The 24508-nt window shown below is 35.6% G+C and overlaps 2 protein-coding genes and 1 non-coding gene across 3 annotated transcripts; 1 reads left to right on the top strand and 2 right to left on the bottom strand.

The window, feature by feature from the left end:
- Positions 1 to 3242: 3242 nt before the first annotated feature.
- Positions 3243 to 7750, bottom strand: LOC115987694 (pentatricopeptide repeat-containing protein At3g53170). The gene is made up of 4 exons (XM_031111291.1): positions 7311 to 7750; positions 5110 to 6205; positions 4525 to 4658; positions 3243 to 3832 (listed from the first exon to the last, which is right to left on the bottom strand). The coding sequence occupies exons 1-3, from the start codon at positions 7623 to 7625 to the stop codon at positions 4636 to 4638; spliced, it is 1434 nt and encodes a 477-aa protein (XP_030967151.1). The 5' UTR covers positions 7626 to 7750; the 3' UTR covers positions 3243 to 3832; positions 4525 to 4635.
- A 685-nt stretch (positions 7751 to 8435) lies between these two features.
- Positions 8436 to 8508, bottom strand: TRNAR-UCU. The gene has a single exon. It is a non-coding gene; the product is annotated as a tRNA-Arg (tRNA).
- An 84-nt stretch (positions 8509 to 8592) lies between these two features.
- Positions 8593 to 12055, top strand: LOC115983547 (probable ribosome biogenesis protein RLP24). The gene is made up of 5 exons (XM_031106252.1): positions 8593 to 8744; positions 10638 to 10750; positions 11121 to 11234; positions 11365 to 11501; positions 11589 to 12055. The coding sequence occupies exons 2-5, from the start codon at positions 10670 to 10672 to the stop codon at positions 11758 to 11760; spliced, it is 504 nt and encodes a 167-aa protein (XP_030962112.1). The 5' UTR covers positions 8593 to 8744; positions 10638 to 10669; the 3' UTR covers positions 11761 to 12055.
- The last annotated feature ends 12453 nt before the right edge of the window (positions 12056 to 24508 follow it).

Below are 24508 nucleotides of genomic sequence, written 5' to 3'. Positions count from 1 at the left end.
CAATTACTCTTTTATGATTTAAAGGTCTAGATTCTACCATGTTAGCATTCTACTAACACTCTTAAAATAATAATAAAATAATGTTGCAAACAAAACAATTAAGATTATTGTTAGTATCCCTCAAAAAAAAAAAAAATTATTGTTAGTAGAATGCTAACATAGTAAAATCTAAACCATTAAATCATTAAAGAATGATTAAGATTTAAAGAAATCTATTTGGTAGAGTACTCTAGAAAATTTAGAAAATCTGAATCCTAATTTATATCATATATTATTCAGGAGTAAGTCTAGTGCCACAAACTTTTCTACAATTTTATCACAACTTTGCTTCGTGACGAATCATGATTGGTGAAATTATGGACCCACATGAACCCACTATTTCATTTCCTTCAATCACGAGTCGCCACGTAGTAAAATCGTGGTAAAGTTGTAAAAAAGTTTATGGCACTAGACTTGGTATTCGGCAGTTGTATTGCTTACCGTAATCTATCAAATGTAAGAAGAAAAGAAATGGTAATATTGGGCCTCAAAAGGTAATATTTCAAATAAGTCATTTGTTAAAATCACTTTTTTCCCCTCACAAAAACCAAATAAACTGTCAGCAAATAAGTTTTTTTTATTTATTTATTTTTTTGGAGAATCTATCAGCAAATAAGTTGATCAAACACGTTACAATGAATAAATACTTTTGAGCGGAAACTTAGCACATATGCCCATCCAAACCAACACCCCCCCCCCCCCAACGTTAGGGAAAGTAAACATTGATTAATAAAATAGAAAAATTGAATTAAAGATAGGTTTCTTTTTCTAATATATTAAGTTGTTAATTAATGAAGGCAAAGTCTTGGTTGATGACTAGCATTATTCCTAGAGAAAATAATGTCATAAATAAATAAATATATATATTAAAAAATTTAATTGATATCTACTACGATTAGATTCTTTTTTTTTTCTTTTTTTTTTTTGGGTCAGTAGCTATTCTACTATGAGTATGAGTAGAAAGTGCTATCTTTTTCTCTTACATTTTTTTTTTTTTTTTTTTGGTCAGACTACTATTAGATCTGAAAAAACCCAAGCTTTAATCATGGATCAACCCAAGGCCAGTCTAAACCTAATTTGGGCTTATCATGAAAGTCTTTTCTAAGACCTAGTTGGAATAGGGCTCAAATGTTTTGTGGAAAGAGGGTTAGTAGGCCCTGGGCGATAGTACAACTACACCATGCCCATCAAGAATCAACGCCATTAATTTAGGCCTAAATACTTTGGTACAGTTTTGTAAATTCCCTCGATCACATAAGTATATTGATTAATACAGCACAAATAATATTATTTTTCCCTAAAGTTCTCTAATTAAATTCAACTAATTTAGTTGAAAATACGTTAGTAGATTCAGTAAAATAAAAATATCTATATTACAAAGTGGAAAATATATGAAAAACTTACTAGACTTACTTATTGTTATGGGTTAAATTTATGTACAATTTCGTGTTGTACATTAAGTTCCTCAATTACATTTAACTGTGTTATTCAGCAAAAATAAAAAATTACATTTAACCGTGTAGTTAACAATGAAGCACATGGTTGAATTTAATTGTTCTTAGAAAAGATAACATTGTTTTTGCTGCATTCATCAATATAACTATGTGGTTGAAAGTTGAATTCAATTGGAAAACCTTTGGTACCTAAAGTTTTGCTCCTTGATAATTTGTTATCCTTCATTACTTGGATCCCATTATTTTTTTGTGCCTAAAAGGAAAAGCTAATGGTATCTTTCATGCCCTGATGGAGGACACTTTGGGCACAGCTTATGAACAGAAGCTTCCCAGTTACGTAGATTTGACCCGCCACATGAAAGCACTCACAGTCATAGACATAGCAATAATGTACATTTGATCCTCCATACCTCGTACGGTTTGTTTTGTTTTTGGGGATCTTTAACTTAGAGATTGTGTTGGAAGCAGAATTTTCTGTGAACCTAATCAAGAACCTAACTTAGCCCTCTGTAAGTGATTATTGGGGAACCTTTCCCACCTCCTGTTCAGAACTTTTTTTTTTCTTCTCACAACAAGAGAGGAATGGAGGATTTGCATTCAAGTTCCTCCCATAACATTCTTTTGTTTTCGAATTTAAGATAGAATGCATGCTGGCCCAAGATTTTCAATTCATGAGATTGAGAACTCTCCAAATGAAATAGTACTTGTTTTACTTTCTGAATGTTAAGACTCAGATTAGTTATTTAATACATCCATTTTACCCCCAAAAAAAAATAGTAAATGTAATTTTCAAGTCAATATATAATAGTAAGAGCTGGCCAAACTCTCGGAACCTCCTTACCAAATTATCTGAGGCCGGCCCAAGGCTTAGACAACTTAAGCCTAGGCCTAAGACCCCACTATAAAGAAATTTTTACCCTTAAGGAAAAAGAAGCCCTCTTCCATTGTGAAAAGCCCAAAATTTTATAAAATTATATATATATATATATATATTAATGATTGTACACTTTTAAAAAAAATAGTAATGCTAAAGATACTACAAATTTTACTATAGGCTTATAAACTAACATGTCACTGATCACAAAAAAGTAATTTAAATATTCATTAATTAGACTGATAAAATTCATTAATATAGTCATTGTCACATTATATTGTAAACATTTTATATTGCTTTTATCACATTTTTCCTTTTCATTTCTATCAAGACTCTTAAAGCGCAAGACCAATAAAAACCTAACCCAACTGAAAGCCTAAAATGTATCAAAAAAATATGTTGCAAATGTGTTAAATCATAAGTTATAGATTAATCTCCCCTAATAGTTTAGGACTTTAATTTTCGTAAATCGATATCCTGTAAAGCGACACACCAAATATTATCTATCTCTTTGCCTTAAAAATAAGATATAAAATTAAAAATTAGACTACAATGTTACTTAACTATACATCATCATATATCCAAAATAAAGTATCTTTTTTAATCATCATCTATCTTTATTTCTTTTTATTAAAATTTATGATTCAACTATGATATTTAATTCTCTACATGAAATAAACATTAGTTTAGTTGGTATTATCCATCAAATTATGTATTTAATGCATCAAATTAACTTTAATTTGATTAGTATAAATAATTTTGTTTAATTTGCCTTAGGCCCTAAATTATGTTGGGCTGCCCTGGATACCACATGCAAGTTAGGCGCGTGATTAAGAAAGAATGAATGAAGTAAAGCAAACAAATTACAACTTAAGTGTACAGAAAACCTTTTTCTTAATTTATCTTGGGGTAATGAATTGTACAAAAACATGTTTTCAAATATTTGGGGTTGGCAGGGTAAAAATTTTTACGCACTTGCATCACTATGCCTGAACTTCTGTTAAATATACGTCCCATGGCACCAACCTGAATGGCCTTTTTAGTCTTCCTGTCACTGCTGCAAGTGCAACACCTTCAACCTCAGACCAAATCATTTCTCATTGTCGGTGTCATTTGTCTTTGATGCATGCAGCAAAGTGTGTTCTACGTCCTAGTCACAAATGCATTCACTGCAAGTCCTTCTAAGTTCTGTCCTCTCTCATCATGCCCCCCATCGATCTATAAGTTGCCATTACAGTACGTTCATAGCATGAACATGAGTTCAAGCATGCCTGCTCCTATCACACATATAGAAGCTACCCTTCAATTTGAATTTTCCATGCCCCAATTAGAAAGAGGTTGCTCCAATCATACATGCACATACACTCTCCCTTCCCCTGTCCTACCCCTTGAAATTTCCATCATGCGTGCACTGTCAAATTTACCTTCACCATTAACCTATGGTAATGTATTCTCATGGACATGCCTGTGGAATGAAAAAAGGATTGTGTTAGATATGAAGTCAACTCGGTTACCAAGAGGAAACATATGTATTTTAGAAAAAAGATTGAATATAACTCCAAAAAATTTTCTCAAAATTGAGAAAAAAAGAAAGAAAGAGATTACTAATAAAATAATGTGGTATAAGTAAATACGACAATTTCGAACAATCAGAATTGGGAATTTCCTTAGCTATATAAATATACACACACAAAACTAACAATGCTGAGAAAAATGCAAAACCTTTTTCACAAGACTAGATAGATGGAAATCAGTCTCAATAAAGTTTGCTTGATGGTATGATCAATATGATTCCATTGAATTAAAAGATTTCAAGTGCTACAGAACACAAACTAAGGAAGAAATCCTGAATCAGGATGCTAGTCCCTTCTAGATGACATTATTCCATAAATATCTAGGGCCTAGAGAAAGTATCTCATGAGACCGTCTCGTAAAAGAATTTTGAATTTTCCATAGGGCCCATGCATTTCAAAATTGACCAGTTTATGGAGCTTTGTCTGACCATTTGAATAAGGTGCACAATTTCCAACTCATACATATGGTTCCAAAAATTTAAATGACTGGGAGTGCCTTTTTTAAGGTACTGTACAACAGAATATCAGTGAGTGTAATGTACAAGATAACTTAAAAGATGAGGAAGATACGCTATGTAGATACCCGAGACAGTGCTGGTTACAAGGAAGGTATAATTCTTTCCAAGATCTGACCACCTTTGGACATATGTACTGTCTATTAGTGAAGCTTGCTCTTCCAAAGTACTATGTCATGTTAGTGACCAATCAACCTTGTGCCTGAAAATACAATAAGGTTGTATGAGAATAAATTCAATGAATTATGAACAATACTAGTAGTTGTAATAAAAATAGTATTTTCAGGTTTAAATCTTAAGCAGTTTTCTGAATGTTGAGCAAATATATTACTAAGGTGAAACAACTCCCCTACCCCGGCGGGACACCCAAAAAAATAAAAGCACAGAAAACTCCCTAATAAACCTCATCCCATGAGGTGAATCAGCACAGCTTATAGTGGTGTTATTAACACCTGTAAGAAGTGCTGAATTTCCCGCCTCTACAAGGATGTCCTTCAAAGCCTACCCCATATCTTTAGACCAATGGTCATTGTTGGTCAAAGTGGGTTGGTAAAAGAGAAATGTAGTAGTAAAAGAAGTAGCAAGTTTTGGAAAGATTCTGAAACAGAAGCAAAACGCTAGAATAATTGGAAACTACAAGCATAGCAAGATACCAGTGCTCTTTTTGGTGGCAATCATCTTATTCGCCAATTTTTCAGCAGCCTCAGTCATGCCTTGTGCATGGTAAGCTTGGATCATGGTAGCAAAGGTGATATTATCAGGTTTGCATTCTCTCTCTTTCATTTCCAAGAACAACTCTCTCATCTTTTCCACATCACCAGCCTGACCATATGCACTGATAATGCAGTTAAAGAAAGGGGTATCTAGTATTACATCAGAATTCTCTACTTGTCTCAAAATTGAATCAACTTTTGTTATAAGCCCAACTTTACTGTAAGCTCTAACAAGAGAGCAGTAGGTAATAGAGTTGGGCTTTATTCCCTGATGCTTCATTTTCTTGAAGTATGCATCCATCCTCTCAATATTTCCAGCTTTTCCAAATACATCAATGACTGTATTAAAAGTAACGGTTGTTGGAGAGAAAAACCTCTTCTCCATATAATCCGTAACAGACCTCATCTTCTCATACATGCCCGCTTTACCATATGATTTGATCAGAATATTGAATGTCTTAATGTCTGGCTTTAGCCCCATTAGCCGAAATTCATCATACCACTTCTCCATTTTCTCGATCTGCCCGCTATTCCCATAAGCCCCAACTAAAGTATTTAACGTGAAAACATCAGGAAGGCAGGTTTCACTTTCAATCATATCTGTCAATGTGTTCTCCATTAGTTCAAACATTTCTGCCTTACCATATCCGTCTATAATAGTATTGTATGTCACAGTGCTGCACTCGATCCCCAGAAATGACATCTCAGCAAGAATTTGTCCAATCAGATCAAAACGACAAAATTTAGTGCAACAATTAATAAGAATGGAATATGTATATACATCTGGTTTGCATTCAGACACCGATTTCATATCATCAAGAGTGGATAAAGCCTTGTCAAGAAAGCCACTTTGCCCATAAGCACTTAGAAGAGCAGTGTAGACATCAACAGTAGGTCTGAGCCCTTCAGACAACAGGATCTCAAACAGCAAGCTTGCCTGCTCAGGTTGCCTGCACTTGCCAAGCATCACTAACAACCTTGTGTACGTTTGGCATCTTGCATCATACCAATGTTGCTGACGAAGCAATCCAAAAATCTATTAAAAAGAATTTGTTTTTAGAAACAATCTATTAACTTCAAAAAGCCCCACAACATAAGCAACCAGAAAGTCAAATATAAAGTAGTGGCAGCGAGCCAGTGACACTCCAATTTTTGCAGGGGAGAAAGAATTTCAATATGAAAAATGGAAAAGACATTTTAAGGGTTGACATTTTAACTTAAGTTCAAAATCCAGCTAACCCACCAAAAACATACTACACCTAATCCAGACATAAAATGGTAAGAGAGTTCATATGTTCTTTTTGACATCTTAACTTGAATCTTCATGTTCAAAAATCCTTGTTGACAACAGTGAGTGTTTAACTCACTCTTACCTATACAGCTTCCAAAAGTATACTAGCAGAATCTATGATTTGTGTTTAAGAAAAATTTGGAATAGCAGCAAATAACTCAACTATCAAATATGGGAATAAAAGAAAAGAAGGGTAGCAAAGAACAAACAAAAATACCCACCACTTGAATAGTTACAAGGAATAACTCTTCCCCCTAATGTGAAAACCCAACTATGTCATCCAAAATAAAAATAAGCACAAAATTTGAATTTCTCATTTATCATTCTACATATTCCAAGGAAACAAACAAAGACACAAGCTTTATGAAGTCGAAATACCCAGAAGCCAAAAACGCACATAAACCACCAAAACAACCAAGAATCAGAAACTAGACACATAAAAATAAAAACCCACCAACCTTATAAAAACAAAGCATTAGTCCGAACACTATGATTTCGGCTATGGATCTTTCATACTAATCAGTTCACATATATTCTTCTCCACCATTGAGTCCTATCCAAGATCATACTAAGTGTTACTTCCTTAATTACATACTAGTGTTATTTTAACTTTTACCTGTTTTTGTTCATTCTTTTTAAATTCAAATACCTCCTTTCACTGATGCATTAACCTTAGGAAAATCATAAACTTACTACAAAAAGTTTACAAACTGAGGTGACAATGAATGTGATTGACCTTCACTTTGTAGTATCATAAGGATTACTCCAAACCATATGCCCAGAAGGAAGAGAAAAAAAAAAAAAAAAGGTTAAAGACTACAATTTGAAAAGAGAAACAAAACCCACAAACCTTAAGAGCAGTCTGCCACTGATTCTCTCTGATAGCCTCATCCAAGGCCTCCAGAACAGCTTTAGGCCACAACTGTGTGTACTTTCTCGAGTTGGCTTTCCTCGCTATGCCTTTGATAGCAGCATCAGTTCTCAGAATCCGAGACAAGTCCTTCTTGGAGTCCTTCTGGAGCCCTTTTGAGACGGGTCCGGGGCTTCGTTTCGGTATTTGGGCATAAGATTTTGGTGTGTTCGTCTGGTTTTGGTCTCTGGGGAATTTTGTCGAACAGGTGGTGGACAAGCGTAGGTTAGTGAGAGTGAGAGCGTTGGGCTCCATTGCGCTGTGGGGGTGAAGGATAAGGTTGGTTGAGTTGGAGGGAGTGTTTCTGTGTTTGGTAGCTTATTCAGTTATGTTGGTTGGGTAAGGTTCTGAGGAAGACGAGGATAGGCGCAGGTTAGTGGGAAAAGGAGGCAAAGATAGTAGTGCACATGTGGAAGAGGATATAAGGCCCAGTTTAACAGAGAGATTGGGCTATCATGGGCTTGGAAAACTTGGGCCCCATTGGGCTCTCATAGGCTTGGAGAACTTGTGGGAAAAAAGAGGTAAAGAAAAACTGTGCAAGGGGAAGAGGATAAAAAGGCCCAAGTTTAACAGAGAGATTGGGCTATCATGGGTGTGGAAAACTTGGGCCTCATTCGGCTATTATGGGCTTTGGAACTTGTGGAAAATAGAAGGCAAAAATAAAGTGCACATTGGGAAGAGGATTAAAGGCCCAGTTTAACAGAGAGATTGGACTATCATGGGCTTAGGAAACATGGGCCTCATGGGCTATTGTGGGCTTCGGCTCAAAGAACTTGTGGGAAATAGGAGGTAAAAGATAAAGTGTGCACGGGAAAAGGACAAAAGGCCCAGTTTAACAGAGAGATATTGGGCTATCATTAGCTTGGAAAATGGGCCTTATTGGGCTATCATGGACTTGGGCTCAGAGAACTTGTGGAAAATAGGAGGTAAAAATAAAGTGCGCATTGGAAAAAGGATAGAAGCCCCAAGTTTAACACAGAGATTGGGCTTTCATGGCTTGGTGAAGCTGGGCCTTATTGGGCTATCATGGGCTTGGGCTTTTGAAAGAAAAATAAAAAAAAGAGGCACGCCTGGTGGGACTCGAACCCACAATCGTCTGATTAGAAGTCAGACGCCTTATCCATTAGGCCACAGGCGCTTTGCTTTTGGTGCAGCACCATATTTTTACTTATTCCCATTTTAAAACTTTTACCCTTTGACCTATTTCGCTGAGGTGGGTGGTCTTCTTCATCCCACTCTTGCACTCTTTCTTTTTTCTTTACCCTCTAAAACCCTGAAAACAAAAGCAAGGGTTTAGGGTTTCTCTGTGTGCGCGTTAAGCTCTATTCGCCGCCGGTGACTCTGACGGTGACAAATCTATCACCACACATAACCGTAAGTAACTTTTAGCGTTTCCACTCTTTTTTTTTTTTTGGACTCTTTTATTTTCACAGTGATTCGTATCTGAAAAGCTTGAATTTTTTTTTTTAGGTTTTTAGGGTTTTAGGCTCTGTTTGGTTATTGGGAAACGTATGAAAAATTGTGAATTAGTATATTTTGTCTGAAAAGCTTTAATCTTGTGCTGTATTTTTTTAGGACTAACGTAGAATTTAACCCAAATTTAGAGACCAATCATATATTTTAACCCTTTTCTTTGTTTTTAGTTAGCTGTTTAATTAATTAAAATTATTTTTTGCTTTAAGATACGGGTGGTCTTAATTGATGAAAAGACTAGGGAAAGTTGTTTGAGATGGTTTGATAATGTTTAGAGGATTGCGTTTAATGAACTGGTGAGAGAGAGTTAGTTGTTTCAAGTTGAGGGAACAAATAGTGCTAGAGGAAGACCAAAAATAACATTAGTAGTTGTTAAAACGGACATGTCAATTATGGGAGTAACAAAGGGTATGACTTCAGATAATAGGGATATGGACAAGGGTATGGGTACAGGTATGGCGACACGTTCAATTTATGAAAAATTATATGACACTGGTACGACACGGGTATAACACCAACCCCAAAGAAGTGTTTGTGCTTCCTAGGGCTGATCCTGTCTAATTTGTTAACAAAGAATTGTTGTAGTAATTATCGACCCATTATGGTGTTGGAACATGGAACTTGGAAAACTTTTTTTCCTTTGCTTATGTTTGGTAGTTTTGTTACTTGGTTGCTATCGAATGAACTTTTGGGTAATTTGTTTTGGAAAATAAAGAAAGAAAGTATATTTCTGTAGGGAGTAGAGATGTAGTCATGTAGAGTATAAAATCGCAGTATAATAGTTTCTCTATTAGGCATGGGAACTGGGTTCTGTTTTGGTTTTTTTGGTTTTGTGAGGTTTCTTTCTACTCCATCTTCCTCGATCATTTTGAGGTTGCAGCCAATAAAAATGCCACTGTAGCTGATTATTTGTGTCACAGCAATGGTTCTCTTAAGTGGTGACCCTCCCCATGTGCATTCTTTGTTTGGTGTGTGTTGCATGCATCTTAGAAAATGGGAAGTCATCATTATTAATTAGAAAATGTGTGTTGCATCGCAAATCTGATGGTAAATCAATTAAGCATCTTTTTATTTATTCTGAGATGGCTTGAGAATTATGGGACTTTCCGTGTGCCTTATACGAGGTCATATTCAGTGAAAGATCTGTTTGTAAGCTGGATGGGAGGAGTGAAATATGCAGAATTCGGTTATGTGGAAGGTTATCCCAATGTGCTTGATGTGGTACATATGGAAGGAGTGCAATGCTAGAACTTTTGTAGAGTAGAGTCATCCTAATTAAGCTAGAAGTTTCTTTTCTGTATACATTTGTCGGATTATTCATTTAGGGGGAAGTTATTGTGATTCAGTTTTGGGAGGCACTAATCTTCATTGTTGTAATCCTTTGTTTTGTTGTTTTCTATTCTCTTATATGCTTCTTGTGTAGTTGAGTTTAATCTAATAGAACTTACCATTCATCCCCAAAAAAATTTCAATGTTAAAATCTAAAGATTACTTTTTTTTTTCATTGATAATTCTAAAGATTACTTGACATACATAATCACTGCCAATGTAACGTTATCATGATTATTTATCTAACTCACAAGGCCCCTCCACAGATCCTGTGTAGGAACCTGATTCTGATAATGTTGGTGGCAGTGGGTACTACTAGATATGGACTATGGAACTTCCGAACTTTATCGGATTTAGTCGTCCTTCCTTATTCATTAGCTTAGGAGAAGAATGTTATATCATATTGATCTGTTCTCATTGTTCGAGATTTCTTCTTTGTGGCATTTTTTTTTTTATAAATTTCAGGAACTTGGATTTGTTGTTAATCTGAAAACAACATGAGGATAGAGAAGTGTTGGTTCTGTTCCTCCACTATATATCCAGGGCATGGTATTCAGTTTGTCCGCAATGATGCAAAGGTAGAGTGGCTATTTTATTGTTGGAATTATTTATCCTGTGTTTTTTCCTTTGCCATATTTAGGCTGTTTAATGTAATTTCATCTCTATTTGGTTGTGCCATACCATATTTTGCTAGATATATAAATCTAGTACAGCAATCAAATACATATTGTTTACAATGTTAAGTTTATATGTTGCTTCACAAAAATTTTATGTAAATGCGAACTTGAATTGCAGACCCAGAAAGAAAATGAAGTAATTTATTTATTTTGTTAAAGCTAGATTGTGTGCCTTCCATAATGCCTTTAGTCAATCATTTGGTAACATATTATCCATTTGTTTATACAATTATTCTGTGTCTCTTGTTCCTGACGGGTGATCTTTCTGCAGATTTTTCGCTTCTGTAGATCCAAATGCCACAAGAATTTCAAGATGAAGAGGAATCCTCGCAAGGTGAAATGGACCAAGGCCTATAGGCGGTTGCATGGAAAGGACATGACACAAGTAAATATGATTGATTCACCTTATCTTTTATCTAACTAGTGTATTTCTCATTGCATGACCACCATTTCTTGGACCATACAGGATTGGGTGTTTATCTGTTTTTTCCTGTTCCTGTTTCAATATTTTGTAGGATTCTACCTTTGAGTTTGAGAGGAAGCGTAATAGGCCAGAGAGATATGACAGGAATCTCACAGAAAACACTCTGAAGGCCATTAAGACAATCGATAAAGTAAGATCAAGGAGGGAGGCCAAACACATTGAGACGAGGTAATTTGTTCTTCTCATCATTTGTTTAAAATGCATTTAGGTAGGATGATGAATATCATTTAACATGTAATCGAAAACATTTTGCAGAAAGAAGGGAAAGAAGGCCCAGCTGATGAGAGAGGCAGTAAAGGAGCTGGAGCAAAGCATCAACTTGGTCAAAGCCCCAGGTGCTTTCAAGGAGGACAATTCTCTCACTCTTCCAAAGATCAAGGTCAAGGTATCACAAACACAGGCAGAGAATCAACCCATGGAAGAATGAGTGCAATCATCTTCATGTTTTCCTGCTCAGATATAATCCTCCGATATGTTGTGCTCATATATTGCTTGGAAGCAAAAGTTTTGTCCAGTAGACAACCTTCATATCAAAAAAATTTTTGTTGTGCTTTTGTTTTTGTTTCTGATCATAGGAAGTAATGAACTATACACCTTTCTAATATGGTTGTTGGTATTAATTAAAACATGTTTTGAACTGTACTGTTATCCCTCTGTTTATTATCACCCTTAGCTACCAAAAACAAAGAAAATAATAAATGATTTTCCCATTGGTCCTTCAATGAAGCTGTGCTAGGAGACTAGATGTTTAGTTATTACTAGAGATACCTCACTGCCATCTTGGTTGGGCCTCTAGAGCAGCCAATCCCTCTGCAAGTGGGCCTTGGAGTCGGGTGTATTTAGTGTTGTTTGTCCGCGTAGTCCCATCCCTTTGTTTTTCTATTGATAATTGCTGCAACTAATGGAAGAGAGAGATTTGAACATTAGGTCTTCTAGTAAAGGAGACCAAGCAAACTCACTAAGTTATAAAGTATTTGACTTCTCATTCTAGTCTAAAATCTAAATTGTGTAATGCTCAAGATTCTTGTGTGGCTGGTTTGGATAAATAATCCAGTGTTGTTGGTTTAGTTATAGAAGTATTTAAATTTTAAAGAGAAAATTTTAGATTTTAAAATATAATTTTGTATTTGATAAAATTTATAGAGAGATTCGAATTTTATTAATATGTAAATTTGAAATAACTAATCATAAGATGCTACTATTTCTAATTCAATTATATTATAAGTGTTTTTATTCCAGCAAAATCTTAAAATTTCACATCATCGTAACTAGTTAAATTTATGTAAACCAACTTGTATTAGTAGTTTTTCTTCAACTCCCTTGCTTTTTATTTTCTCAAATCCAAACGTAGTACTTTTTTTTTATAAGTTTTTTAGAAAAACTATATATACTAGGAGACATTTTTTTTGTTCCTTTTCTTTGTTGTAACATTTTTATAGAACAATCGTAAATGAAAAGTGGTGGGTGACTATCCAACTGTACACACAAGAGTTGGTCAATTTTGTGGGACGAGAAGGAACAAGCACAAGGACAAAAACGTGTTCAGAAGTTAGAACAAATCTCGGTGACAGAGGCGGTAAACTATGCCAATTAATTAATTGGTAATTATAGTTACACACTCACTTACACATAATAGCACATAGGCTAAAATCGTGTTTTAAAAGCACCATTTCAAACAGGAGTGTGTAGAGAGCTTACAATAACGAGTGTGTAATAAGATATTCTATTAAGGAAAAACTTTGTTACATACTATTGTACGTTCTATACACAGTCTTTTTTGCCAATTTAATTGATTTTTCAAACATATTAATTATGTGGCCGAAAATAAAACATATTAGTTAGGTAGGTAGCATCATTTGGAACTTGAGACTCATGTATTCGAGTTCCAAATGTAAAACTTGAGTCTCAAAGGCTCTAGTTTCATGGAGAAAAACATGAGTTAATATATGTCTTTTTTTTTTTTTTTTTAAGTTCTTAATGGAATTCAAGTTTCATAAACTCAATTTCTTCACATTGGAACTCTATTTCCAAATAATGCTACTTAACTAATATATTTCAATTTTAGCCATATAATTAATATGTTTGCAAAATCAACACAAATAGCAAAAACCCTCCATACATTTTCTTTGAAATTGTGAAAAGTGAAAACACGATTTCACAATTTTTACTGTACACGTAAAAAATAAAAACATGATTAACAAGGAACATGTTCATATTGAGCATGTGCGATAGTCATTGCTCTTACATAAATTAATTAATTAATCGATAATTACCAACTCAATGACCGGCGTTTGCCAGTTATTATCATTTATCACGCGGCGAACATTTAACGCATATTTAAAGTTCATTGTATTTCTCTTTCTCACGCGGTTTGGTCAATTGGTCCCACGGAAGAATATTATTTTTTAAAAAAGGAATATTTAACGCGGTTTTGTTCTTGCTACGAGGTCCCTATATTTAGGTCTGACAAAAACTTTGAATAGTTATATAATAAAATAATTTAATATGTACCATGAAGAATGGAATTCTTTGTTTGTCTCAATTTCATTTCAAAGGTTATGAAATCAAAGAGATAAAGACCATTTAAAAATAGATCTAGTCGCTACCATGATGCATCTCCCTTTTGCTACTTGACTAGTGAGAGAATCAATGTTTATGCTTGAGAAAGAAAAAAAAAATTTGTATGGTTTGAGTTTTAAACTCATAGTTTAGCTTAAAGTTTTTTTTTTTTTTTTTTCAAGAATAAGTGTATCTAATATTTAATTTGTTCTTAAAATTTTAGAAATATTAAAGTTATTATAAATTTTATTATGAAAAAACTTATAAATTGACAACGAATGTGATTAATATCATTTAACCATTAATAAATAAATATATGTATTACTTATTTGTAATCTTTTATACAATTATACTTAAGTGATACTTTTTTTAAGTAAAACATTTCAAGTTTAGTATCAAATTAAAATAAAACTAACTATTATGGAATGCAATACTTGATTGCAATTACGAACACAAAAACTTTGAAAATTATTACAAATTTCATTATAAAAAACTTATAAATTGACAATGAATGTGATTAATATCATTTAACAATTTATAAATAAATATTTGTATTACCCACTTTGTAATCAGTGAAACATTACGTAGTAATTTTTTTTAGAGAAATGCTAACGAGTGCCCTTAGGGTACTAGTTAATAATCCATATAAAGAAAGTATTTATGAGAAATGAAAAAAAAAAGTAATTAATATTTTGACAGCTTTTTTCATTTCCTATAAAAGTGGTATCAAAACTTTCCGAAAGTGGATTATTAATGAGTGCCCTAAGGGCACTCGTTAGCAAAACCCTTTTTTTTAATATCTCCTATGTCAGTCTAACTTTTATACTTAAGTGATATATTTTTTAAGTAAAAAAATTCAAGTTTAATATCAAATTAAAATAAAATTAACTAATATGGAATGGAATACTTTTTTTTTTTTTTTTTTGAGAAAGAAGACTACTACTATTATAAAAATCAGCCAGGTTCGGCAAAAATTACATCAACTAAGTGTGGTGGGACATCCTCCACCCACACCGACAAACCTCTGACATTTCTTGCATGTCTAGCTAGGTTATGGGCTATTCTGTTACCACATCTACATACATGGGAGAAGCTGATACTAGTGATTGGACTGAGTAAAGATTTCGCTGACTCCAACAGGTGGCCAAATGAAGAAAAGGAGGTTTCTTTGCTACGTAGAGAGTTAACCACTACCTCTGAATCTCCTTCCAGAACAAATTCAGTTATCCCCAGTTCTTGTGCAAAGATCAATGCCCTTGCCGCTGCCATGGCTTCCACGATATCCGATGAGAATGGCAGAGGAGCTTGTTCAGACAGCGAGGCAATCATACTTCCTTGACTATCATGCACGACCACACCCAATCCAACCTTACCCATCTCCGTGAAAGAAGCTCCATCAAAGTTCAATTTAAAGCAATTCGGTGAAGGCGGGCACCACTGTGTGCGAGGCTGGGTTCGCTGTGTTGCTGAAGGTTGACTGAGGGACTGCTGGCTTTGTTGGAAGGTAGACAGCGCCTGAGTAGCTTGTTGGATGACCTGTGAACGTGGAAAATCATTAGAGCTAAGACGTAGCTGGTTACGTCGGTGCCAAATCGTCCACATCACCATGGTCATTAATTCCAGGTTTTTCTTCTTCTCATGAAGCACACTCAACAGGTCTTTGGTGCTTGAGATTGCATGTTGTCGCCGGTTTTCAAAACCTGGAATGGCCTCCCAAATCTCATCAAGCATAGCACATTCCCAAATAGCATGAAGTGTTGTCTCTGACTCCACACCACAGTGCTCGCATTTATCCTCCATTAAGATCTTCCTCCTCATTAGGTTGTGCTTTGCTGGTACAGCTTCCTTGCATACTCTCCACATGAAGTGCCGCACCTTGTTAGGGACATTAAGGCTCCAAATCTGCTTCCACAAGCCACTTTGCTGCTGCTGGTTGGTTGTAGGAACCTGCACAGAGTTGAGTGTAGTTAGAAATTTAGAACCCGAGTTTACAGTATACTTACCTGAGGGGGTAAAGGGCCAAATGATCTTATCCTCCACCGGAGTACGGCTTAAAGGAATGCTAAGAACTAGAGCAGCTTCTTCTGGAGACAAAAGTCCGTGTACTAAATGTAAGTCCCATGTTCTTGTGAGTGGGTTGATGAGGTCAGAGACTCTCCCCTCTTCAAAGCCTGGAACGATATCAGATAATACTCTTGGATGCTCCACTGATGGTAACCATGCATCGTTCCATATGCTAACTGCCTGTCCACAACCAATCCTCCATCTTGCACCCTTAAGAAGCACATCTCTGCCCTTTAAGATGCTATTCCAAGCGTGTGAACCGGTGCTAGATTCTTGTGCCTCCCAAATGCTGCAATTTGGAAAAAACTTCATTTTAAAGACTTTATAGAAGAGGGAGTCCTTATTATGAAGTAATCTCCAAGCTTGCTTAGCCAAGAGGGCATCGTTGAAGTTAGCTAGATCCTTGAAGCCCATACCTCCTTCCTTTTTTGGAAGGCAAAGAGTTTCCCATTTCACCCAGTGAACTTTCCTCCTATCACCTTTCTGGCCCCACCAAAATCTTCGTATCAGGCTCTCAATCTCTGAACAAAGACCCAAAGGAAGTTTGAAGCAGCTCATAGTGTAAGTAGGGATCGCTTGGACAACTGCTTTGATTAAGATTTCTCTTCCAGCCTGTGAGAGGAGTTTCTCCTTCCATCCCTGTAATTTTTTCCAGACTCGTTCCTTTATGTAGTTGAAGCTTGCTTTTTTGTTTCTGCCCACCAGTGACGGTAATCCCAAGTATCTCTCATATTGGACAATTTCTGGAACCCCCAATGCCATCTTTATCTGATTTCTGATGTCATCCCTTGTAGATTTACTGAAGAAGATTGTCGTCTTGCTTCGGTTAATCTGCTGGCCTGAACATCTCCCATAAACTTCCAATATGTCCAGAACTCTTTGGCACTCCTCTATAGTAGCCCTGCAAAACAACAAACTATCATCTGCAAACAAAAGGTGAGTTAACCGAGGGCTATTTCTACAAAGAGAATAGCCTTTGATATGATCCTGTTGAGTGGCCTGGTTGATCAACCCATTTAAGCCTTCTGTGCAAAGCAAGAATAGGAAAGGTGAGAGTGGGTCTCCTTGTCTTATTCCCCTTGTTGGAGTGATCATGCCTTTAGGTTCCCCATTAACCAATATGGAATATGTCACGGTTTTAACACATAGCATCATAAGACGGATCCAATGTTCATTGAAGCCCATCTTAACCATAACTGAAGACAGATAATCCCACTCCACTCTATCATATGCTTTACTCATGTCAAGCTTGATGGCCATATACCCTTCCTTACCTGTGTGCTTCTGCATGCTATGTAAGGATTCAAAAGCTACAAGAATATTGTCAGAAACAAGGCGACTCTTGGTGAAAGCACTCTGATTTTCAGTTATAATATTTGGCAAAATTTTCTTAAGTCTATTAGCTAGCACTTTAGAGAAAATTTTATATAAAACATTGCACAAACTGATTGGTCTAAATTCAGAGGCAAATTCAGGGTTTTTCTTTTTGGGAATAAGAGTAATAAAAGTGTGATTAAGATGATCAGGTAAAGTAGCAGAGTTAAGGTAATGTAACACAGAGTTAGAGATATCATACCCAATTAAGTTCCAATAATGCTGGTAAAAGAGAGGAGGCATACCATCCGGTCCGGGAGCCTTAAGTGGGGCCATTTGATTGATGGCCTGCTTTAACTCCAAGAGAGTGAATTCGGATGAGAGCATAGAATTCATGTCCTCAGTAATTACTTTTTGGATGGAATTCGTAGCTACAGAGCAGAATTGCTGGTTGTGTGATTGGAGAAGGTCCTGGTAGTAGTGCACCAGACAATCAGCTATATCTTCATTAGTATCCATCACTCGGCCGTTTGGATCTTTCAGCTTTCGAATCAAATTTTTCCTCTTCCTCTGAGACGCATGGCAGTGAAAAAATTTTGAGTTTCTGTCCCCAAATTTGGCCCACGTGACCTTTGCTCTCTGGAACCACAATCTATTTTCTTTATCAATCAACTCCGCTATCTCCTTTTGCAATACACGAACATGCAGATTATTCCCAGTTCTCATGGCTATTTTTTCGGCCTCCTTTAGGTCCTTTCTCTTCCGACTCAATAGCAATTTGACATTCCCAAAGCAGTCTCGTTCCCATTTGCGGAGTTCTTTACTACATTTATCTATTTTGTGCATAACATGGTCATGGTCTTCCTCCTCTCCCCTTGACAACCAAACTGCCTCAACAATATCTGCACACCCACGGTCAGAGAGCCACATTTCTTCGAACCTAAATGGTTTAGCAAAAGATGGAATGTCTAAACCATCTAAGGAGATCCACAGTGGGGAATGATCAGAAGAATCAGATTGCAGATGATGGATTTTTGTTCCTGTAAATTTCATGAACCACTCGTGGTTAGCTAACCCCCGATCTAATCTTTCCCACAATGAATGTCCATCCACAAAATGTCTTCTCCAAGTAAATTGATCTCCCACATAGCCAAGATCAAGAAATCCGCATTCGTCTATGACATCCCGAAAAAGTTGCATCTGAGCCTGACTTCTATTATTTCCTCCCAATTTCTCTGAGCTTCTTGTGATTTCATTGAAATCCCCGGCACAAAGCCAAGGAAGCTGATGTCTGGTGTTGAGCAACCTCAATTTACTCCATGCTTCAACTCTCTTGTGTGTTGCTGGTTCTCCATAGAAACCTGTAAATCTCCAAGCATCATCACTACCTTTATTTATTATAGAATCAATGTGGTATTTGGAGAAAGAATCCACACTAATATCAATGGAATTTTTCCAATATAGAGCCAAACCCCCGCCACCTCTAGGATTTCTTTCCACGAAGAACAAATTGTCAAATTTGATGTTTCTTTGAACTTCTTTTAGCCTAGTTTCATCCGCCCATGTTTCGGCTAAAAACACAACGGAGGGATCTTTTGCCCGAATCACTACTTCGAGCTCCTTTCCTGTACGCAGGTTCCCAAGCCCACGACAGTTCCAAACTATAAGACTCATTGCGCTTGGCGGGACTGCTGTGCAGCCTCCGCCATTGAATTTTTCTGACTTTCTCCCTTTGAAACCTGTGATTTTTTGGTAGGTAACTCGGGAAGATATTCTACTTCTTCTTCTCTGCTTCTTTTTTTAGCCGTAGGGCTCAATGATGAGTCGGTCTCCATAGGATTGTCCCTTGCCAATCTCTTCCACGTGCGCAAAGTTTTGCTCACTTGGTTAGCTGGTGGGGAATTTTCTTCTACTTGGTGAGGTTGCTGTAGAACCACTTGTGTTTGCATGGAAGGGGCTAGATACTTCTCCCTGGTTGGTGGGGCCTGTGATGCACTAACTGAAATTTTTTCCACGTGTGTTTCACAATTGTCAAACTTGCTAATTTCAGAATCAATGTCCTGTATCTGCGTCTCAAAGTCAGCAATATCAGTATGGAATGAAGTTAAATTGGGATTTGAAGTAAATACCTCAGTGAATTGGTTGCTACACTCTCGGGTAGTCAGCGTGATCTGCTCCCCTGAATTTCGGGATTCCATGTTTGTCCCAGTCCTCAGGTCAGCGTCTTTCTCCATGCCGGAATCAAACCTGGCAGCGTTTTCCTTGGTGGATTTGCTCGCCATCTCAGCTGTCTCGGCCTTCTTCGTCCGTTGAGCATGACTTGGAACTCCCCCCAGGCCGTCGCCCATACCAGGAACCACAACGAAGGGAATTTTTCCGGGATTGTATGGCGAGGCTCGCAGCCACGGTCCGTACTCATGAGGCTCTGTTTTTCCATCATTTTTTTTTGCTAACCAAACTTCACAATCTTTCCCATCGTGTGAGATCAGTCCACACCAATAGCAAAAATTAGGTAGTTTCTCATATTTGAAAGAAACCCATACCTCCTCATTATCATCCAATGCTATCCGGCGACCTCGACACAGTGGCTTTGAAACGTCTATTTCCACGTGAACACGTAAGAAATCACCTCCCACCAGTTCACTAGAGTTCTCACATGGTGTAACCTTTCCGAGTGTCTCGCCTAATTCAATTGCAATCTCCGGATCAAGCATGCGCATCGGCAAACCGTGTACTTGCACCCAGATTTTCAGATTTGTGAATCTCAAATACCTCGCTGGAACAGATCCATCAAATCTCTGTAACAGGACAGCATGCTTATCGAAGGTCCAAGGTTCGTTGGCAAGGACACGTTCTGCATCAGATTCGAGTTCAAAAACAAAAAGGAGGATGTGATCTCCGGCTTCACGCACCTTGAACTCGTTTTTGGCTCTCCATAAGGGCTTGAAGGTGCGCCCTATTGCTTCCACATTAAGGGCCCTCTTTGTGAGGAATTTTGCAGCAAGAACAAACTCCTTGCTGCGTATGTTTTTTGACTTCGACAGGCTTAATTTTGTATCTTCTTCCTCTGTCAGTGAGAGTTTTTTCCAGTCGTAGAGAATATCGTCCATGAGGTAATGCTAGAGTGAAAGAGTACAGAGAGATGTAGACCACACGTAAGAGAAACAGAGGTCAATATGAACCCTACTGTTATGGATGTTTAACAGAGGGGAGAGGCTATCATTCCGAGGAAGATAACGAGGTTCTACGTTCTAGCGACTCCAAGAGCGGCTAGGGCAACTCAGAGAGCGGCTAGGGCGAGAAAAATAGTGGTTACGAGGAGACTTCACTTGACCTTAAAGTCTTTCTACTTGATTGCAATTGCAAACACAAAATCCTTGAAAATTACCACTAAGTTTCATAATATATTGTATTTTTATGTTCTATGGAGTATGGACCCTTCAATAAAATAAATCGCCATGCCTAACAATGATAGCGATTAATTTAGGCCAATCAATCGCTTAACAAGATTCGGAAACATAAACAATGTTTTGTGTGGTACAATAATAATTTTATTTTTATTATTATTATTTAGGGTTAAGGACAGTGGTGAGTGGTGACCAGGATATATATATAAGACCAAAATAAATAAATAAATAAATCCAAAGTACAAGAAGTATATTTGACAAATAAAAATATAACAAGATTTTAGGGTATAAATGCAAATACATGCCCCTTCCAAATTAACTCCTCTTTAATATTATCCCATCACAATGTGAAAGGAATCATAAAATTTTGGGATTAAACTTTATGCTTTTGTTAAAGAACATCCTAATACTGCCGTGGTTAAGGACTTAAAGGTACATTTAATACTTTATTAAATTCTTATAAAAAAATACTTTATTAAATAATATTCTTGTATATTATTCAAAAATTAAAATCAAATAGTAGATATATCAATAACCTAAGAACATTAATTTATGAAATATATTCAAAAAATTTTATGGAAAAAAAAAAAGTATACATAACTTCAATAAATTTGTGTAGCATAACCCAATGAATCAAAAAAATATTTTAAAAAACGTGCATTATAATTCATAATTAAGCATCTAATAATTTTTAACATATTCATGTGACATTTATTTTATTTTAACATGCACTATAACTCATAATTAAGTATTTATTAAGTCTTAATATATGTATGTGACAAATTAAAATAGGGTCATGTTAAGTTGTTAACAAGTGCCCTTAAAGCAATTATTAATATAGTAAACTATTTTAAGAAAATTTTGACATCACTTTTATTGAAAATATAAAAAGTTGATAAAATAATAAATGTTGTCGACATTTTTTTATATTTCCTATGAAAGTAGTGTCAAAATTTTTCTATTATGGTTTATTAACAATTGCCCTAAAGCATCCGTTAACATAACTATTTTTTTTTTCTCATAAAAAATTTCTATAAATGATTTATTATCATAAAGACCTTAAAGCATCTGTCAACATTTCCTATAACAAAATTTACAAATACATACCCTTCCATATTTTTCACCAATCATAATGTGAAAGGAACCTAAAATCTTGGGAAGAAGTTTGGCTGTGTAGTTGTTAGTGGGTAAATGTGAAAGGAAATACCAAACAAAAGACAGAGAAAAGCCAACTATAAAACTTGTTGCCCTCTCCTATTTTGTCCAACACACCAAACACCAAAAATTTCTGTCTCTCTACTGTTTCATGAGTTCCAACGTTTGGGACGTCTTCTAACAAATCTTTCATTCTTTCTAGTTTCAACCCTCTCTCCCTCTCTGCCTTTCTCTCTTTTTCTTGGAAAAAGAGAGAAAGGGTCATCTCATATATACTCTAGAGATCAAGGGAGAGACTGTGTCTATCAATCACCTCTTACAGGACGAGTTTTATGCACTGAATACAACGTTTTTTATATGCAAGAAATATGAGTATGGGGAAGATTGTGGAGATGTTGGATGCAGGGGTGAGAATAGCAGCAAGATTTCACTCTCACTGCCCACAAACCGGCCGCATGTACTACCACCCACCGGCTGGCTCCGAGGACAACCACCAACACCACCACCAATCAGATGGAGGTGCTTCCAAGGTCAGCATCGATGTGTCAACAACCCAGATGCGTTATTGTGGTAACAAGGCTGTTCATGGGGGTGTTGAAACCACAGAATTTATTCTTTATTCTGTTTGATTATCAAAAGGAATGGAAGATGTTACTCACAATAAATGTGAAATTTGTTATGTTTTATACGGAAAGTGTAATCTTGAGAGAGTTCATTGCTAGCTGTCCTCCTAAATTTTGTGATGAAGGAATGAGTAAGAGGGTTTGATACTTCAATTATACTTCAAGTACAATAGTTGTTTATTTTATTTTATATATTTATTTTTAAATATTTGAACTATCGAAATTTCCATTAAAAACTCTAAAAATGGTCAATTGAGCTACAAGATTTTTGAGAGTTGGTTTCCTTTAACTTTCATTCATCCATTGCTATAATTTATGACCTTCTTTTTTTTTTTGTTCTTTTTTTTTTCTTTTATATATATATATATATATAGAAGAATATTAATATATAATAATGAGGTTATGCACGCTTTAAAATTAATGGATGGTAATGGACTAGTGGTAGGTCATTGTACTCTCAAATGAATTCATTAGAAATCACAAGTTTATGAGAAAGAATCAAAGATATTTAATTGTCCAGTTCTACAAAAATCAACTTAATTTGTGCGATGCTTTTCATCTGTGAGTCTGTGACACATAATTTGGACCCACTTTTGATATATTGCCATATATTATGACCTTGCTTTTTCATTAAAACAAATACTAGTGTGAAATTTCCATCTAAATAAAGTGGTTAGGCACTTTTAAATATTGATTGATAATGGTAGGTCATTGTATTCTAAAGAATGGATTCATTAGAGGATCACAAGTAATTTAATTGACCAATTCTGCAAGAATCAACTTGAGAGATGATTTCGAACTATAAAATTTGCATGCTTTTGAATCAAAACTAGGCCAGTATTTGTTAAGAGGTGACAATAGAACTTAGATAATACAAAATGTGATATTATAAGAAGTTAGTTATGTAAGCACAAACAACCTACAAAATTATAGCCCATATGTTAAATTGAGAGGTTTTTTACTCATTCATCAGGAATAAGAGGAGAGAGAGGGAAGGGAAGTGATGAGGAAAACACACCTTGTTAAATTGGATTTTTATGGACACAAATTATTTTAGGATTCCATGTTATTTTGAGTTCAAATAAGGATTAGTTTTATAGATTATTATCAGTTTAGACTTTAGAGTTTAATGATTTATGAACTCTTGTAGTCGCAATGGTTTCTATTTTAGGGCAAGACTTAGTACAGTATTTAGATATTATTCCTTAAGTTCCTCTCTTAAAATTCTACCATGTGAATTTTTTCTCATGAAATGGAAGTGTATTTTTCAGTAAAGTAGCCACATGGCTAAATCTTAAGATGGGAACCTAAGGAACAAGCACCTAAGTTACTGTACCTAAGTTTTGTCCTATGTTTTATTAGACTATTGATTATTAAAAAAATTTAATTGAGATTTTCCACTACATTGGGTGCTAACACTGCCTAAGTTTCTTGCTTGGTGTTGATTCCAAGCGAGTAAGCGATTCCTAGGAGCTGATTTTTATGATTTATCTTTTAATTTTTTCTAAAAAATTTCTCTTGATTATCTTGCATAAGGAAAGTTTTACTTTTTGTGGGAACGCTTCTCTTTTTTGGCAAGAAGGGTGAAATCACTGAAATATATATTCATATAAAAATGTAAAAGAGTCAAAAGTCAAATGCTTATAGCTTCTAGCTTCAGCAACCAAGCCAAATTTGATGGTTCTCTTGCCTTATTCCTTCAAGCATATTCTTCTTCTCCTTCTTCTTCCTTTTTTGGGTGCAAGTCACGGATATTCTTTGTCTTTGATTTCTTGATGCTTTTTGTTCAAATTCGTCATTTCCTTCCTTTTTTTTTCTTTTTCTTTTGAAGTCTGAATTTTTCAAGAAAAGACATCTTACAACATAGTTTCAAATCTTACATGTGACTCACGAAATGAAATAGTCGTAGTCCATTCATCACAATTGTAGGCTGATACATTAGCTTCTCTTTCATTTGTTCAGCTTTTCATATTAGAGATCATTTTTTTTCCGGTTATGCACAACATAGCATTTCTCATAGGACAAGGAATTTCACTATCATTACATCCTTTCA

This window comes from Quercus lobata, chromosome 4 (genome assembly GCF_001633185.2).
Source record: "Quercus lobata isolate SW786 chromosome 4, ValleyOak3.0 Primary Assembly, whole genome shotgun sequence".
NCBI classification, from domain to species: domain Eukaryota; kingdom Viridiplantae; phylum Streptophyta; class Magnoliopsida; order Fagales; family Fagaceae; genus Quercus; species Quercus lobata.
Note: the sequence above shows the minus strand (reverse complement) of the source record. Positions and strands in the feature narration are given on the sequence as shown.

Coding starts and splice junctions, on each gene's coding strand:
- LOC115987694 (XM_031111291.1), bottom strand. CDS start 7,625: ATGGAGCCCAACGCTCTCACTCTCACTAACCTACGCTTGTCCACCACC. Junction 6,206..7,310: donor AGTGGCAGACTGCTCTTAAG/GTTTGTGGGTTT, acceptor TCTTTTTAATAG/ATTTTTGGATTGCTTCGTCA. Junction 4,659..5,109: donor TGCCACCAAAAAGAGCACTG/GTATCTTGCTAT, acceptor TTGTATTTTCAG/GCACAAGGTTGATTGGTCAC.
- LOC115983547 (XM_031106252.1), top strand. CDS start 10,670: ATGAGGATAGAGAAGTGTTGGTTCTGTTCCTCCACTATATATCCAGGG. Junction 10,751..11,120: donor TTGTCCGCAATGATGCAAAG/GTAGAGTGGCTA, acceptor ATCTTTCTGCAG/ATTTTTCGCTTCTGTAGATC. Junction 11,235..11,364: donor ATGGAAAGGACATGACACAA/GTAAATATGATT, acceptor AATATTTTGTAG/GATTCTACCTTTGAGTTTGA.